General features: G+C 45.8%; 1 protein-coding gene across 3 annotated transcripts in view; it reads left to right on the plus strand.

Moving 5' to 3' along the window:
- LOC139232721 (eukaryotic translation initiation factor 4E type 2-like) overlaps nucleotides 1-19,003 on the plus strand; it is a 104,446-nt gene that overhangs the window by 24,478 nt on the left and 60,965 nt on the right. For 2 of the 3 annotated variants that reach the window (XM_070863226.1, XM_070863224.1), the window contains 2 exons: nucleotides 2,378-2,514; nucleotides 6,417-7,921. In XM_070863226.1, the coding sequence (XP_070719327.1) occupies nucleotides 2,378-2,514; nucleotides 6,417-6,456 (177 nt within the window). In that variant the 3' untranslated portion in view covers nucleotides 6,457-7,921. Of the gene's footprint in view, nucleotides 1-2,377; nucleotides 2,515-6,416; nucleotides 7,922-19,003 lie in introns of those variants that run through there. The other variant, XM_070863225.1, reaches the window with a different exon arrangement.

The following is a 19,003-nucleotide window of genomic DNA, read 5'->3' on the forward strand; positions in this document are numbered from 1 at the left end:
CCACATCAACTGGTACTCCTTTGTCCACTTTATTGGAAACATCCTCAAAAAATTCCAGAAGATTTGTCAAGCATGATCTCCCTTTCACAAATCCATGCTGACTTGGACCTATCATGTCACCATTTTCCAAATGCGCTGCTATGACATCCTTAATAATTGATTCCATCATTTTGCCCACTACTGAGGTCAGGCTGACCGGTCTATAATTCCCTGCTTTCTCTCTCCCTCCTTTTTTAAAAAGTGGGGTTACATTGGCTACCCTCCACTCGATAGGAACTGATCCAGAGTCAATGGAATGTTGGAAAATGACTGTCAATGCATCCACTATTTCCAAGGCCACCTCCTTAAGTACTCTTGCTCTAAATGTGGTCTATTCTTCCTGCCAAGATGTAATACCTAGCGTTTATCTGTGTTGAACTTCATTTGCAGGAAGTGGCAGCTTTTTGCATCAGCCTGCACCAGAGCTCCCTAATGACTGACTGTAACCGGCTTACTGCCACAGCAGGCGGTCTACAGCACATTTGGTGGAGACTTTTTGTGGAAGTTTGCCTGCCATCCAAAGCATAATTGTCATGAAATTCAAAACATAAACCAGATAGGTAAAAGATAATAATCAGTTATAGGACCAAGTACTTGTCTTTATATCATAGGGTACAGAGGGAGGTTATTCGGCCCATCGTGCCAGCTCTGAATGAAGTATCCAACTTTATTCCTCTATATATAAAGCTGAGAATCTCGTGCCTTTTGAACAGCCTTAGCAACTTGTCCTGCTACATTCAAAGACCAAGGTCTCTCTGTCCCTGCAACCACTTCAAAATTGTATCATATTACGCCTTTCATGTGGAAAATAAATCCCATGTTTTTTTTTAATTCTTTCACGGAATGTGGGTGTCACTTCTAATGCCAGCATTTTTGTCCTTGAGAAGGTGGTGGTGAGCACAATTAAGTGTCTCGCTGGGCCATTTCAGAGGGCAGCTAAGAGTCAACCACATTGCTGTGGATCTGGAGTCACATGTAGGCCTGACAGGGTAAGGGCAACAGATTTCCTTCCCTTAAAGAGCATTAGTGAAGCAGATGGGTTTTTACGACAATCCAGTAGTTTCATGGTCACTGATACTAGCACTGTATTCCAGATTTATTAAATTAACTGCATTTAAATTCCCCAGCTGACATGGTGGGATTTGAATATGTGTCTCCGGATTATTCGTCCAGTAACACAACCACTATGCTACCATTCTCGTGCTTCCGGGAGAGCAAGGGAACGGGTGGCAAGGCCGTGGCGGGAACGATTCGGAGGGGGTGTCTGAAAGCTGGTCAGAAAAGCTAGGTTTTCAGTAGGCTGTTGAAAGCAGAGGGGTTTAAAGAGGGATTTGCAGACAGTAGGGCCAGTGGCAGGACAAAGAGAAAGGAATGCACAAATGACCACAATTGAAGCACCATAGAGTGCGGGCAAAGATGTAAAGCTGGAGGAGATTGCAACGGTAGAGTAGGGATGAGGCTGTGGAAGGATTTGAAGACGCGATGCAAAGATTTCAAATTGAACATGTTGGGGGACGGGAAGTCATTGTACGTCAGCGAGGGACGGGTGAGTGGGATATGGGCAGCAGGGTTTTGGAGAGGTTGCTACTTGTGGTTCAGAAACCTAATTCCATCCTAACTGCTTGGGGGCATCAGCTGAATTGGCAAATCAAAAGATAATAAAGCAAAAATTATTTAGTGCAATGGGAGCCGTTGGCAACTTTGCAATGCAAATTTCACTGAGAGCTGGGTTGCTCAGATAAAGAGCAGTTGCTATGGAACAGCATTGCCAACATCTCGCTGCAGAACAGGAGTAACCCTAACCCTAACCCATTGTCCTGGCCAATATTTATTCCCCCAACCAATAAAACAGCCAAAACCGATGACAAAAGCAAAATACTGCGGATGCTGGAATCTGAAATAAAAACAGAAAATGCTGGAAATCTCAGCGGATCAGGCAGCGTCTGTGGAGAGAGAAACAGAGTTAATGTTTCAAGTCTGACCCTTTGTCAGAGCTCCGTTATCACAGAACTTTGTCAGAACAGAATCGTTCTGACGAAAGGTCACAGGCCCAAAACTCTGTTTCTCTCCACAGATGCTGCCCGACCTGCTGAGATTTCCAGCATTTTCTGTTTTTAAGTCAAAACAGATGAACTGGTCATTATCACATTGCTGCATTTCAGATTTTTGCTGCGTGCAAATTGTCTGCCATATTTCCTACATTACGACAGCGGCAGCACTTCAAGAAGTACTTTGGGACATTCTAAGGTCGTGAAAGGGGCATTTTGTTGTTTATGGGACCTTCTGTGTTGCAAATGGGCTGCTCCATGAAACATTCCTTTTTAACTTTCACTTGCAGGAAGATATAATTTCGGTGTGGAACAAAACTGCCAGCGATCAGGCAACTACTGCTCGGATACGTGACACGTTGCGTCGCGTGTTGAACCTCCCGCCTAGCACCATTATGGAGTACAAGACGCACACAGACAGTATCAAGTAAGATTGGCTCACTGTGAGTTCTTGCTGAGCATTGAATGATAGATAACTCATCAAAAGCTCCTGCTGCTGTGAGTTAGACTGGTGCCCGAAGGGACAAGGAGCCCTGCTGGCTAGGAAGTGGTGCAGGCTCGAAGGGCCGAATGGCCTACTCCTGTACCTATTTTCTATGTTTCTATGTCCCAGGGTATTATTCCCAGTCCGTGCCAAGTTAAGCTGATCTCACCCAGGGTGCTACAATTGGCTGCAGTGCACTTGAGGTAGGGAAGAGGGTAAATCAGCCAGGGTTACTGCGCAAAACATCATTTAGTGACTCCTAGAAGGTGTGCGTGAAGACAGGTTTGTTGTGGATGCCCCGATCTTCCCATGGTCGAATAAGCTGCCAATGCTGACACATTAAGAATGGCCACTTGGAATGAGTGCAATGATTCCACCTCTTGTGGTAAATGTCATAGGAACAGGAGGAGGCCATTCAGCACCTCAAGCTTGTTTCGACATTCTATCAAATCCCCCCCTTTGATCCTTCTCCCTTTGTACCCTTACCCAACAAAAATCTAGCAATCACAGTTTTCAATTGATTCCTTGCCACAGCCTCAACAGCTTTTTGGGGGCGAGAATTGCAGGTTTGCCGCTACCCTGTTATCACCCCTGAACAGTCTGGCTCTAATGTTAAGATTATGGCCCCTCGTTCTTGATTTTCCCCCATCAGAGCAAATAGTTTCTATCTACTCTGTGGAATCCCTTTTTTTTTTATTTTAAAAACTCAAATTAAATCACCCCTCAACTTTCTAAAGTTGAGAGAATAAAAACCAAGTTTATGCAGCCTGTCATAATTTCACCTTTTGTCATTCTGGTGAATCTGCGCGGCAATCCCTCCAAGGCCATTACAACAGTGACCACACTCCAAAAGTACTTCATTGGCTGGAAAGGGCTTTGAGACGTCCGGTGGTCATGAAAGGCGCTATAGAAATGCAAGTCTTTATCCTTCCTGAAGTGCTGTGCATGTGCCATCATGGATCAGTATCCATCCTGGAGCTAAGAAACTAATGGGGTTTATAAAAAATAAATTACGATGGGTTTGATTGAATGAATAGGGGAAACTGCAGTTGTGGAGTCAGTGAATAGGGGTCATCAATTTAAAATTGTCAGAGTGTGAGGAGAAATATCTTTTATGCAGAGCTTTAGAACATGGAATCCTGTGCCACACGGAGTAGCTGAGGCAGAGGCCATTTCATCCTTTAAGGGAACATTGGATAAATATTTGATGATACAGGGGAGAGAGCCAGGCAGTGGGATTAGTTTTGAATTGCTCTCGCAAAAGAGAGACACAGTGGGCCAAATGGCCCCCTTTTGTGCTTTAAACGTCTATCGTTCTCTCCACATCAATGATGCCCACTTATGAGGTGATTGTGCTCAATGGGCAGCACTCTCGCCTCTGAGTCAGAAGGTTGTGGGTTCAAATCCCACTCCAGGAACTTGTAGCACAAAAAATCTAAGCTGACAATACAACGCAGTGCTGAGGGAGCGCCGCACTGTCGGGGGTGCTGTCTTTCAGATGAGACGTTAAATCGGTGTCCCGGGGCCAATATTTATCCTTCAATCAACATAACAAAAACCGATTATCTGGTCATTATCACATTGCTGTTTGTGGGAGCTTGCTGTGCACAAATTGGTTGCCATGTTTCCCACATTACAACAGTGACTACACTCCAAAAGTACTTCATTGGCTGTAACGCGCTTTGAGATGTCTGGCTGTGAAAGGCGCTATATAAATGCAAGTCTTTCAGCCAAAAAAATACTTGGCTTAGTGTACTTTAAAGATGCTTGGAAGGCATTTTAAGAATGCTATTTAGTGCATTACTGTGGTAACAATATCATCTGTTTTAATCCTCTAATGATATCTCTGCGATGTGAACAGCCCAGTAGTAGTTCATCCTGTGGAACTGTCTGCGGTCTGGAATATAGTTTTGATGTTTAGTTGCTGAGATGAAGCTGTGTTTCATCTACCTTGTCCCTTTAAAGCCACAACTCAACTTTTGAATGTGGGGGAGTGGTCTAAGTAGGCTCATTCTGAGGTCAGTTGTCCACTAAGTGATGAGAGGTTTCTGTAGCTTGGCGGCTGCTTGTAAATCCCTGACACGAGGGAGAAGCCAGATAATCAGTGTCGGAAAACACAGCAGGAAATTAGTTTTCTTTCTTAATATTTGTGACACCTTGACGTTTGCAGTGTGATGAATGTGTACTAGACGGAACATACAAAATTGTCGGGCAGGAAAAGAGTAGCAGATCCATTAAGCCTGCCCCACACCACGGTGGTCAGACCATCATGACTAAACACTTCTTCCCCAACCTCCCCCACAGTCATGTCATCTCCTGGGAGAGGCACGTAAGCAGAGAAAAAAAAACTAGGGCCGATAAGGGAAAAGATACTCCGGAAAATTTCTCTCCGATCCCCCTCAGATAATCAAAACCATTCCAGGAGATCACACGTACCGAGTGTTAGCATGGGGCAACTTTTTAAATATGTAAATCTTTGAACATTGTCACCAAATTAACAAGGAGGGGTATAATACATTTATTTTGCACTTGTAAAGCAGAAAACTAATGGATTAAAGGTCTAGTCTATTTTAGATTATTGTTAACGTGCCTTAGAACCAGTGTTATTGGGATTGCTGCTTGTCACCAGCACCAGCTATCTGCCACTCCACCAAAGTCCCCCAGCTATCCTTTAACCACGCCTGCTTTTTTTCTGGCTGCCTAGTGTGTGATCAGTGTTCCAAGCTCGCGCCGCTTGGTGAATAATCTCTCCTGGTGCTGTACATAGAACATAAGAAATAGCAGCAGGAGTCGACCATACGGCCCCTCGAGCCTGCTCCGCCATTCAGTAAGATCGTGGCTGATCTTCTACCTCAGCTCCACTTTCCCACCCGATCCCCAGATCCCTTGATTTCCCCCAGACCCCAAAAATCTAGCGATCTCGGCCTTGAATATTTTCAGAGACTCAGCATTCACATCTCTCTGGGCAGAGAATTCCAAAGATTCACCACCCTCTGAGTGAAGAAATTTCTCCTCATCTCTGCCTTAAATGGCCGACCCCTCATCCTGAGAATGTGACTCCCTAGTTCGAGACACTCCAGCCAGGGGACACAACCTCTCAGCATCGACCCTGACAATCCCCCTCAGAATCTTGTATGTTTCAATGAGATCACCTCATTCTTCTAAACTCCAGAGAGTATCGGCCCATTCTACACAATCCTCTCATCCCAGGAATCAACCTGGCGATCCTCCGTTGTACCGCCTCCAAGGCAAGTATATCCTTCCTTAGATAAGGAGACCAAAATAGCGCACAGTACTCCAGGTGCGGTCTCATCAGGGCCCTGTACAATTGTAGCAAGACTTCCTTACTCTCATACTCCAACCCCCTTGCAATAAAGGGCAACATGCCATTTGCCTTCCTTATTGCTTTCTGTACCTGCATGCTCGCTTTCTGTTTTTCTTGCACAAGGACACGGGCAGCTGCTTCGTGCATGATGCTCGGTGAGCAATTTGTTGCCAGTGCTCAGTGACCAATTGCCTCTTGCTGACCTAGCTTCTCACTCCCGGTCTCTGAGCCGTCACCCCCAGCTCACCTGGTCCCACCTGATCCCATCGCCCCCAGCTCACCTGGTCCCACCTGGTCCCATCGCCCCCAGCTCACCTGGTCCCATCGCCCCCAGCTCACCTGGTCCCATCGCCTCCAGCTCACCTGGTCCCATCGCCCCCAGCTCACCTGCTTCCACCTGAGCCATCGCCCCAGTCACTGCACGTCAAAAGTAATCGATTACGTGACACGACACCGTGCGAATCCTTTATTTGTCTCCCTTAACCCGGCTTCAAGTCACTTGTTCCGTCTGTCGTTTCAGGGACAATTCCAGCTTCCGGAACACAAAGATAGCGGTGTAACGCAGGATTCCACGGAGCGCAGCGCCTCAAGTGTGGCGAGGCGGCCGAACGAAATCGGTGGAGCGTCGCAACGCAGAGAAGCGGTAGATTGGTGTTAGACGCCCTGTCACCTTGACTTTATTGCCCATCGGGCAATTCCATGTCCAAATGAAAGCCATTTTATTTCTGTGCGTTTTTATTTCCCCCTCTGTTGAACGCAGCGGTTTATCGTGGAACTTTTAGCGGGTATCTTGTCAGCCATATTCGAGCCATGTTCAATTGCTGGCCAGAACATTTTTCGTGCTACCTGCTTGAATTTCCAGTTTCCGTGATAGTGAGGGCTAAAATGCACACAGTCTTTTAGAAACAAATCTTTCTAAAGTGCTTGGAAATTGCACTATGTAGATATTATTGCAAAAAGGCTTTAACATATTAGTATTAAACTCCTTCATCTTGGAGAGGTGCTAACCCATTTAAAATAAATAAGTTGAAATACTTCACTTAAAATAGTGCCCAAAGGAGTTGAGTATTACCAAGTTAAGCCTTTGTTCCCACCAAATAATTTCAATGCCAGTGTTCCCCAAAAATATTAACATAATTATTGTATTGTCACAATAAAAGAAAATAACATTTTCGTCAATGTAAGGTATTTGCTTCATGGGTTCTTGGCAACACATTGCTATTAAGAACTAGTTGGTTTATTAGCAAAAGGTTTAACAATCACACTACACATTACCGGTTCATTCACCAGGCTCACAACCACCTGCCCCATCGTGGATCCCCTGAACCCAACTGGCTGGGGTTTTATTGAGTCTGGTGAACATTACGTGACTGGCTGAGCCACTCAACAGTTGTACAACCTGTGAGCATACTCACAGGTGCATACATTACAGTGAGGCTGTCTTCTCTCTGATGGTGTCTGTCTATGTCACCATTCTTTACTGACTTTTTCTGAGGGCTCAATCCCAGTCTAGATCCAGGCCCCTCTCGAGTTTTCCAACATCCTATGCTGTGGAACGATAGGATTCGGGCACGCACTCTAGATTTCCATCTTGTACAGTTGCCAAGTAGAGACCAAGCAGGTCCTTAATGGGAAGGACAGAACCTCGGTAAGTCCTGGTCTTTTAAATCGGGCACCTATCATTTACTCTGTTCCTTTTCACATCCCCTTGCTCTCTGTAATGTATTTGTTTCATGGGTTCTTTGCTTAAGAATTCTGTCGAAATCTCGACTCTCAACTTAACTGAAAACTTAAGTGAAACTCAGACATAAACCGGCCCGGTAGATGTTCCTTTAATAGATTTTACTTGCTACAAGGAAAAACCTTGCTGAGACAAGGGTTCCGTGAAGGTTTCTAACAATAATACAAAAACACACTAGCTTTATACAGAAAACAGACCGAGAAGTTGTGGTTCCATCACGTGTATCAGTTCTGTTCTTGTGGTCAGCAAATACAGAGAGTTCTTCAATCACTTGATTAACTTTTCATCCTGGTTTCACTTTTCTACTTATCTATACAGCCTTTATCTGGAACTTCTAAGATTCATCATTGTGACAGTTACTACTTGGGAGTATAATCCTAAAACAAAAGGGGTGCTCTTTCTGTTAGGGAGGGTATATTCAAGGTTCCCTTGCACACACAGATGGCTCCCAAGCTTCTAAATTAATTGGCTATCAATCAAGGTTAACATGTTTATACAGGGACATGCTGTCTGCTGTAGGGACTTCTGGGAGAATTGGGATTCCATTTTTTACTACAAAAGAGTACATTTAACAGAAAATGTAACTTTAAAAGTAAATTTCCACAATTCAGAGTGCATTCTGTCACAATCTAGTTGGTTTATTAGCAAAGGTTTAACAATCACATGGCACATCACCGGTTCATCCACCTGACTCACAACCACTTGCCTCATCGTGGATCCCCGAGCCCAACTGGCTGGGGTTTTATTGAGTCTTGTGAACATCACGTGACTGGCTAAGCCACTCCCAACTCAGCAGCTCTACAAACCAGTGAGCATCCTCCAGGCATGCATTACACTATCGTTAGCCAGAAGATGGGGGCAAGCGAAGGACTGTTCTCAGGAACCGGCAAGAAAAGGAGAAGGAACAACACTGAATCTCAGCCCTGGTGACATGTGAATGGAGCCCCAAAGGCGCAAGAGAGCAGCATGCCAGTTGAGAACCATGTGAAAGGTATGTGAGCCACACGTGCGTGCCTGGCCATACGATGACTACCAATGTTCTCCAGTATCAAGGATCTCCCGTACGCAAATGTTTATGGTTGAGTAAACATTGAAGTTTGACACACTTGTCATCTCCATCGTTGGCCCTCTCCAATTCATTATTTGCTCCTTGGCAGGAATATTTTTGATGATTTGCTCGGAGGATGGGCGAGGCTGGCGTTTATAGCCCCATCCATAGTCACTCTGAGAAAGTGGCAGTGGACCTTTTCATTGAACTGCTGTCGTCAATGTGCTGATGGTTTGTGACTTAGAAGGGAACTTGTGCTCTCTGGTACCTTTCTCAACTGGTCAGTCATCAAAGGGGATGGAGTATAAAAGCAGAGAAGTCCTGCTACAACTGTACAGGGTATTGGTGAGGCCACACCTCGAGTACTGCGTACAGTTTTGGTCTCCGTACTTAAGGAAGGATAGAAACATAGAAAATAGTTGCAGGAGTAGGCCATTCGGCCCTTAGAGCCTGCACCGCCATTCAATAAGATCATGGCTGATCATTCCCTCAGTACGCCTTTCCTGCTTTCTCTCCATACCCCTTGATCCCTTTAGCCGCAAGGGCCATATCTAACTCCCTCTTGAATATATCCAATGAACTGGCATCAACAACTCTATGCGGTAGGGATTCCACAGGTTAACAACTCTGAGTGAAGAAGTTTCTCCTCATCTCAGTCCTAAATGGCCTACCCCTTATCCTAAGTCTGTGTCCCCTGGTTCTGGCTTTCCTCATCATCGGGAACATTCTTCCCGCATCTAACCTGTCCAGTCCCGTCAGAATCTTGTAAGTTTCTATGAGATCCTCTCTCGTCCTTCTAAACTCCAGTGTATAAAGGCCCAGTTGATCCAGTCTCTCCTCATATGACAGTCGCGCCATCCCGGGAATCAGTCTGGTGAACCTTCGCTGCACTCTCTCAATAGCAAGAACATCCTCTGATTAGGAGATCAAAACTGAACACAATATTCCAGGTGAGGCCTCACTAAGGCCCTGTACAACTACAGTAAGACCTCCCTGCTCCTATACTCAAATCCCCTAGCTATGAAGGCCAACATACCATTTGCCGCCTTCACCGCCTGCTGTACCTGCACGCCAACTTTCAATGACTGATGAACCATGACACCCAGGTCTCGTTGCACCTCCCCTTTTCCTAATCTGCCGCCATTCAGAAAATAATCTGCCTTCGTGTTTTTGCCCCCAAAGTGTCACTGCCTGCCATTTAAAAGGACCCGTTTATCCCGACTCTCTGCTTCCTGTCTGCCAACCAATTCTCTATCCACGTCAGTACATTATCCCCAATACCATGCGCTTTGATTTTGCACACTAATCTCTTGTGTGGGACCTTGTCAAAAGCCTTTTGAAAGTCCAAATACACCACATCGACTGGTTCTCCCTTGTCCACTCTACTAGTTACATCCTCAAAAAATTCCAGAAGATTTGTCAAGCATGATTTCCCTTTCATAAATCCATGCTGACTTGGACCGATCTTGTCACTGCTTTCCAATTGCGCTGCTATTTCATCCTTAATGATTGATTCCAACATTTTCCCCACTACTGAAGTCAGGCAAACCGGTCTATAATTACCTGTTTTCTCTCCCTTTTTTACATTAGCTACCCTCCAGTCCATAGGAACTGATCCAAAGTCGGTAGACTGTTGGAAAATGATCACCAAAGAATCCACTATTTCTATGGCCACTTCCTTAAGTACTCTGGGATGCAGACTATCAGGCCCCGGGGATTTATCGGCCTTCAATCCCATCAATTTCCCGCTTTATAAGGATATCCTTCAGTTCCCCCTTCTCACTAGACCCTCGGTCCCCTAGTATTTCCGGAAGGTTATTTGCGTCTTCCTTCGTGAAAACAGAACCAAAGCATTTGTTTAACTGGACGGCCATTTCTTGTCCCCCATTATAAATTCACCTGAATCTGACTGCAAGGGACCTACATTTGTTTTCACTAATCGGTCTCTTCACATATCTATAGAAGCTTTTGCAGTCAGTTTTTATGTTCCCAGTAAGCTTCCTCTCATATTCTATTTTCCCCCTCCTAATTAAACCCTTTGTCCTCCTCTGCTGTATTACAAAATTTTCCCAGTCCTCAGGTTTGCTGCTTTTTCTGGCCAATTTATATGCCTCTTCCTTGGATTTAACACTCCTTAATGTCCCTTGTTAGCCACGGTTGAGCCACCTTCCCCGTTTTATTTTTGCTCCAGACAGGGATGTACAATTGTTGAAGTTCATCCATGTGATCTTTAAATGTTTGCCATTGCCTATCCACCATCAACCCTTTAAGTATCACTCGCCAGTCTATTCTGGCCAAGTCACACCTCATACCATCGAAGTTACCTTTCGCCAAGTTCAGGACCCTAGACTCTGAATTAACTGTCATTCTCCATCTTAATAAAAAATTCTACCATATTATGGTCACTCTTCCCCAAGGGGCCTCGCACAACAAGATTGTTAATTAGTCCTTTCTCATTACACATCACTCAGTCTAGGATGGCCAGCCCTCTAGTTGGTTCCTCGACATATTGGTCTAGAAAGCCATCCCTAATACACTCCAGAAAATCCTCCTCCATTGCATTGCTACCAGTTTGGTTAGCCCAGTCAATATGTAGATTAAAATCGCCCATGATAACTGCTGTACCTTTATTGCACGCATCTCTAATTTCTTGTTTGATGCTGTCCCCATCCTCATTACTACTGTTTTGGTGGTCTGTACACAAACTCCCACTAGCCGTTTTCTGCCCTTTGGTATTATGTAGCTCCACCCATACAGATTCCACATCATCCAAGCTAATGTCCTTCCTTACTATTGCATTAATTTCCTCTTTAACCAGCAACACCACCCCACCTGAAGGCACGGAGCCTTCAGGCTTGTCTTTTTAACACCCTTTGCCCCTTTAGGATTTTGCTGTAATGTGGCCCTTTTTGCTTTTTGCCTTGGGTTTCTCTGCCCTCCACTTCTTCTTTCTATCTTTTGCTTCTGCCCCCATTCTACTTCCCTCTGTTCTCCCTGCATAGGTTCCCATGCCCCTGCCATATTAGTTTAACCCCTCCCCAACAACACTAGCAAAACACTTCACCCTAGGACTATGCTTCCGGCCCTGCCCAGGGGCAGACCGTCCGGTTTGTACTGGTCCCACCTCCCCCAGAACTGATTCGAATGTCCCAGGAATTTGAATCTCTCCCTTATGCACCACTCCTCAAGCCACGTATTCATCTGAGTGTAAGGGGGGGGGTTGATGTTGTAGGGTGTGTGGGTCTCTATGAGGGGGTCAGGTTCCCTTCTGACCAACTTGAGCGGTTTCGAATCTCTCCCCCTCCCTTGAGTTCTGTACTCTGGATTTATTTGGGGGGGGGGGTGACAAAAGTGCAGAGGATGCTGGTTTGATGCAAAGAATTTTGGTTTTATTACAGTCAAAGTAATACAGGCTTATTACTCTGGTAAGAAAATACACGGCCAAACTTACAACCATTCTAATAAAGAACAAGACAAGGAAAGGTACAAGGTCAAACTTATAATCACTCTAATAAAGTACCATACACTACACATTCAAAGGGGGTTGCAGTAAAATTAAACCTCCCACCTCCCAATACCTAATTCTAGCTAGGTTAGGCTCCAGGGCAGGGACTTGCGCTTCCCAATCCTTTTGATAGTTAATGGTAGATGGTGATGTTCTTCCTGCCTTCAGGACTTCAAGACTTCGAGGCTGGAGAAGTTAGTTTTATAACTGTCACGTTGGTTTCTCTCCTTGTCTCTCTCACTTTGTCTCTTATCTCACCTCTGTTGAAAACAGTGGCCAGTTGTACGATTTCAGTGTTCTAATCTTGCCACCAAATCTCTTCACAATCCTTTGTGTAATTTTGGCGGGCTTGGTTCTTCTTTGTAATATTTTGTCAGGCTCATTAAAGTTAATATGTCTTGGGTAGGTTGATCTTCAAAAAATTATTTCCTGATGGAAAAGTTAGTTTGGTAATTGCAATGTCTGTTTGTGCTTAGTCTTTCGCATACAGGCTGGATTGAGCCTCTTTGTGATGTATATGCTGAAATGGTTTGTCCAGACCCATGTTGATGGGGAGCCACCTCTGGGTGATTTGTGATGGTAATGTCTCTTGTGGAGGAAGATTTCCAAATACTCATTCTTCCAGACAGGTTACCTCATTTCTCACAACCAGACAGTTCCAATAATCAAGTGGGATTCCTTTGTTCCCTAGGTCTGCCCACAGGCTTGAATTTGTCTTGTAAAAGTTCATAATTCTATTAAAGTTCGTAGTTTCTTCCATAAGCACTTTTCGGTAGATAGTCCCAAATTAAATTTCCTTTCATAGAAACATAGAAAATAGGTGCAGGAGTAGGCCCATCGAGCCTGCACCACCATTCAATAAGATCATGGCTGATCATTCCTTCAGTATCCCGTTCCTGCTTTCTCTCCATACCTCTTGATCCCTTTAGCCGCAAGAGCCATATCTAACTCCCTCTTGAATATCTCCAATGAACTTGCATCAACGACTCTCGGCGATAGGGAATTCCACAGGTTAACAACTCTCGGAGTGAAGAAATTCCTCCTCATCTCAGTCCTAAATGGCCTTCACCTTTATCCTAAGACTCTCCCCTGGTTCTGGACTTCCCCAACATCGGAAACATTCTTCCTGCATCTAACCTGTCCAGTCCCGTCAGAATTTTATATGTTTCTATGAGATCCCCTCTCATTCTTCTAAACTCCAGTATATAAAGGCCCAGTTGAGCCAGTCTCTCCTCGTATGTCAGTCGCGCCATTTCTGGAATCAGTCTGGTGAACCTTCGCTGCACTCCCTCAATAGCAAGAACGTCCTTCCTCAGATTAGGAGACCAAAACTGAACACAATATTCCAGGTGTGTACAACTGCAGTAAGACTTCCCTGCTCCTATACTTAAATCCCCTTGCTATGAAGGCCAACATACCATTTGCCTTCTTCACCGCCTGCTGTACCTGCATGCCAACTTTCGAATGAGCCCAAGTTGGGGGTGGGGGGGCGTTCTGGTGAATTTTGCTCTCTGCATGAGCTATCCTGCGATTCCTACTCTGACTAGTACTTGGCACAGGTAACAATCCTGAGATTACTACTTTTGAGGTCCTACTTTTTAATTTAGCTCCTAGCTCCCTAAATTCATCTTGTAGGACCTCATCCTGTTTTTTACCTATATCGTTGGTACCTATATGCACCACGGCAGCTGGCTGTTTACCCTCCTCCTTCAAAATGTCCTGCACCCGCTCCGAGACATCCTTGACCCTTGCACCAGGGAGGTAACATACCATCCTGGAGTCTCGGTTGCGGCCGCAGAAACGCCTATCTATTCCCCTCACAATTGAATCCCCTATCACTATCGCTCTCCCACTCTTTTTCCTGCCCTCCTGTGCAGCAGAGCCACCCCTGGTGCCATGGACTTGGCTGCTGCTGCCCTCCCCTGATGAGTCATCCCCCTCAACAGTACTCAAAACGGTGTATCTGTTTTGCAGCAGGATGACCGCAGGGGACCCCTGCACTACCTTCCTTCCACTGCTCTTCCTGTTGGTCACCCATCCCCTATCTGGCTGTGTAACCTTTACCTGTGGTAAGACTAAACATGCTATTCACGTCATTCTCAGCATGATGGATGCTCCAGAGTGAATCCACCCACAGCTCCAGTGCCGCAATGCGATCTGTCAGGAGCTGCAGCCGGATACACTTCCCGCATATGTAGTCGTCTGACTTCCCACATAGTACAGAAGGAGCATAACACGTGTCTGAGCTCTCCTGCCATGACTTAACTCCTAGATTAACTTAATTTGGCAACAATAATGCTAAAGGTTACTAACTAATAAAGAAAAGGAAAAAAATACTCACCAATCACTTACCCCCTTGGCTGTGATTTCACCTTTCAATTTCTTTCTACTTTTTTGCTTTCTCTCCCTGCTGCAGCTGCACTAGCTGGTCCTTATAGGTCGATCCGACGTCCCCGAACCTCTTGCTGTGATGTCATACTTGGTTTTCTTTTCCTCCCAGGTCGGGGAGTCAGCACTGGTGGGGAAAACAAGACAAAGCAACAGCTCCCGCTCCCACTTGTCCAAACTCTCCCACTTACCAAACTCTTACCCTTTGCACTCTGACCTGCCGCTGCACTCTGAGCAAGACTACACCAAGCCCCCTCTTTTTATACAGTTCCTGGCTGACTCACTGGCCTATTTAGGGAACCAGGTATGCTTGCTTTGGAGGCTGTTCAGAGAAAGTTCACTAGGTTGATTCTGGACATGAGGGGGTTGACTTATTCAGGTAGGTTGGGCCTATACTCAGTGGCATTCAGAAGAATGAGGTGATCTTATCGAAACATATAAAATAATGAGGGGGCTGAACAACATGGATGCAGAGAGGATATTTCCACCCATAGGGGAAACTAAAACTAGGGGGGCATAGTCTCAGAATAAGGGGCCGCATTTTTAAAACTACAATGAGGAGGAATTTCTTCTGAGGATTGTGAATCTGTGGAATTCTCTGCCCCAGAGAGCTGTGGAGGCTAGGACATTGAATATATTTAAGGTGAAGATAGACAGATTTTTGAGCGACAAGGGAGTAAAGGGTTATGGGGAGCGGGCAGGGAAGTGGAGCTGAGTCCATGATCAGATCAGCCACCATCTTATTAAATAGTGGCCTACTCCTGCTCCTATTTCTTATGTTCTTATGTTTCCCTTGTGGTCAGGTATAGAAAATAATCAAAAAGGCCAATGGAGTGTTACCCTTTATAACTAGAGTCCTGAATGCTCTCTGATACCTTTCTCAGCTGGTCAGTCATTCAAGTGAGAGTCAAGACAGTGAACGTTGGCAGGCTCTTTGGTCATGCGGGGCATCGCAGCTAAGCTTGATTCTGTCCTCGCACACTGCCGTACATTTTGCAGCAGGGATCACAGGTTGGTAATCAGGAGCAGGGTTCCTGGTTGATTTCTCCCCCTCCCCACTCCCACTGCTGAGGTAAATTGTCACACTTCCACTGCTTACACCAGTTAGGATCAGCTAACTCAACGTAGAGCAGAGATGAAGCTTGGGACCCATCAGTGCAGCATCTCCCAGTTTCGTTACCTACCTGGGAGCATTTTGCTTCCTACCCTTGAAATGATGATGCACGTTGGAGATACATATTCAATTTAGTAGAAGGAGACGTTAAAGCGAGGCACCGTCTGCTCTTGAGTATATATTAAAAAAGATCCCACGGCACTCTTTTGAAGAATAGCAGGGGAGTTATCTCCCAGTGTCCTGGGGCTGGTATTTATCCCTCAATCAACATCACCAAAAAAAACGATGATCTGGTCATTGTTGTGTGTGGGAGCTTGCTGTGCGCAAATTGGCGTTTCCCACATTACAACAGTGACCACACTCCAAGAAATACTTCATTGATTGTGAAACACTTTGGGAAATTGTGAAAGGCGCTATATAAAGTTCTTAGAAAGTTGTAAGCTTGCCCTGGTCAATCAATTGTTTCTTTTTATTATTCTGAATGCTCAAAGGTTTGGTTCGGGTGGTTTTTAGCACTGTTGCCCCATTGGTAGATAAATCCTAAGTCGGAGTACCAAAATCTGCGGATTTAGATCATTGACAGCGACTGGTAATGTGGATTTAAGCTGTCTACAGGCTCCGTGATGCTCCTACAAGGGCAGAAACCATGGAGACGCCTGGGAGGAAACGAATTCTGCCCATTCATTCATTCACTCACTGATTGTGGTTTACACAGTCACAGAACCCAGAGCTAGCGAGCACCTTCTACTTATCATCATCATCATGGACAGTCCCTCGGAATCGAGGAAGACTTGCTTCCACTCTTAACATGAATTCTTAGGTGGCTGAACAGTCCAATATGAGAGCCACAGTCCCTGTCACAGGTGGGACAGACAGTGGTTGAGGGAAGGGGAGGGTGGGACAGGTTTGCCGCACGCTCCTTCCGCTGCCTGCGCTTGGTTTCTGCATGCTCTCGGCGACGAGACTCGAGGTGCTCAGCACCCTCCCGGATGCACTTCCTCCACTTAGGGCGGTCTTTGGCCAGGGACTTCCAGGTGTCGGTGGGGATGTTGCACTTTATCAGGGAGGCTTTGAGGGTGGTCCCTTGTAACGTTTCCTCTGCCCACCTTTGGCTCGTTTGCCGTGAAGGAGTTCCGAGTAGAGCGCTTGCTTTGGGAGTCTCGTGTCTGGCATGTGAACAATGTGGCCCTGCCCAGCGGAGCTGGTCGAGTGTGGTCAGTGCTTCGATGCTGGGGATGTTGGCCTGGTCGAGGACACTAACGTTGGTGTGTCTATCCTCCCAGGGGATTTGCAGGATCTTGCGGAGATATTCTCTACTACAACAACAATAACATTTGTATAGCGCTTTTAACATCGTGAAACGTCCAGGGGGTATTATGCGATAAAAATTTGACACCAACCCACATAAGTAGAAATTAGCGCATGTTTAGTCAGAGAGGTCGGTTTTAAGGTGCGTCTTGAAGGAGGAAAGAGAGGCGGAGAGGTTTAGGGAGGGAGTTCCAGAGCTTGGGGCCCAGGCAACAGAAGGCACAGCCACCGATGGTGGAGCGATTATAATCAGGAGGGCAGAATTAGAGGAGTGCAGATATCTCGGGGGTTGTGGGGCTGGAGGAGATTACAGAGATAGGAAGGGGCGAGGGCCATGGAGGGATGAGAATTTTGAAATTGATGCGTTGCTTAACCTGAAGTCAATGTAGGTCAGCGAGCACAGGGGGTAATGGGTGAGCGGGACTGGGTGCAAGTTAGGACACAGGGCAGCGAGCACAGGGGGTGATGGGTGAGCGGGACTGGGTGCGGGTTAGGACAGGGGGTGATGGGTGAGCGGGACTCGGTGTGAGTTAGGACACGGGGCAGCGAGCACAGGGGGTGATGGGTGAGCGGGACTGGGTGCGAGTTAGAACACGGGGCAGCGAGCACAGGGGGTGATGGGTGAGCGGGACTCGGTGTGAGTTAGAATACGGGGCAGCGAGCACAGGGGGTGATGGGTGAGCGGGACTCGGTGCGAGTTAGGACACGGGGCAGCCGAGTTTTGGATCACCTCTCGTTTACGTCAGGTAGAATGGAGGAGTGTGTTGGAATAGTCAAGTCTAGAGGTAACAAAGGCATAGACACTCAGATCTATGACCAGAACATTAAACAGATCGGAACACAGTAAGTCAGCCACAACAGTAATAGATAAACTGATGCTTTTCTTTTTGCCAACACGATATAGCATTGAGTAGTAACAGGGAAAGGACATCAACACTCTAATCTTAAATGAATTGTGTAACTAAAGCAGTGCCAATTCTTATTTTATTGGGTTAAATATCTTGCATGCTTTTTATACTCCAATTGAATACCAAGTCCTTTCACAGAGCTGAGCAGCTGTTCCTGATCAAAGAAAGCATGATTCTTATCTCGGAATCAAAAACTACTGAAATGTGGCTCGTTGGGATAAATAATATATTTGAACTAAATGCTGATATGATGCAACTCCTTTTCCTGAACATACGGACAACGATAGACCCTCTGGTCCATTTAGCCTGTCCCACACAATCGCCATACTTTGTGCATCACAACATTAAGGAAGTGGCCCTAGAAATAGTGGATGCATTGGTGATCATTTTCCAACAGTCTATTGACTCTGGATCAGTTCCTATGGACTGGAGGGTAGCTAATGTAACACCACTTTTTTAAAAAGGAGGGAGTGAGAAAGCGGGTAATTATAGACCGGTTAGCCTGACATCAGTAGTAGGGAAAATGTTGGAATCAATTATTAAAGATGAAATAGCTGTGCATTTGGAAAGCAGTGACAGGATTGGTCCAAGTCAGCATGGATTTATGAAAGGGAAATCATGCTTGACGAATCTTCTGGAATTTTTTGAGGATGTAACCAGCAGAGTGGACAAGGGAGAACCAGTGGATGTGGTGTATTTGGACTTTCAAAAGGCTTTTGACAAGGTCCCGCACAAGAGATTGGTGTGCAAAATCAAAGCGCATGGTATTGGGGGTAATGTACTGACGTGGATAGAGAACTGGCAGACAGGAAGCAGAGAGTCGGGATAAACGGGTCCTTTTCGGAATGGGAGGCAGTGACTCGTGGAGTACTGCAGGGCTCAGTGCTGGGACCCCAGCTCTTTACAATATACATTAATGATTTGGATGAAGGAATTGAGTGTAATATCTCCAAGTTTGCGGATGGCACTAAGCTGGGTGGCAGTGTGAGCTGTGAGGAGGATGCTAAGAGGCTGCAGGGTGACTTGGACAGGTTAGGTGAGTGGGCAAATGCATGGCAGATGCAGTATAATGTGGATAAATGTGAGGTTATCCAT

The sequence above is a fragment of the Pristiophorus japonicus genome, chromosome 20, assembly GCF_044704955.1.
Source record: "Pristiophorus japonicus isolate sPriJap1 chromosome 20, sPriJap1.hap1, whole genome shotgun sequence".
Classification (NCBI taxonomy): Eukaryota; Metazoa; Chordata; class Chondrichthyes; family Pristiophoridae; genus Pristiophorus; species Pristiophorus japonicus.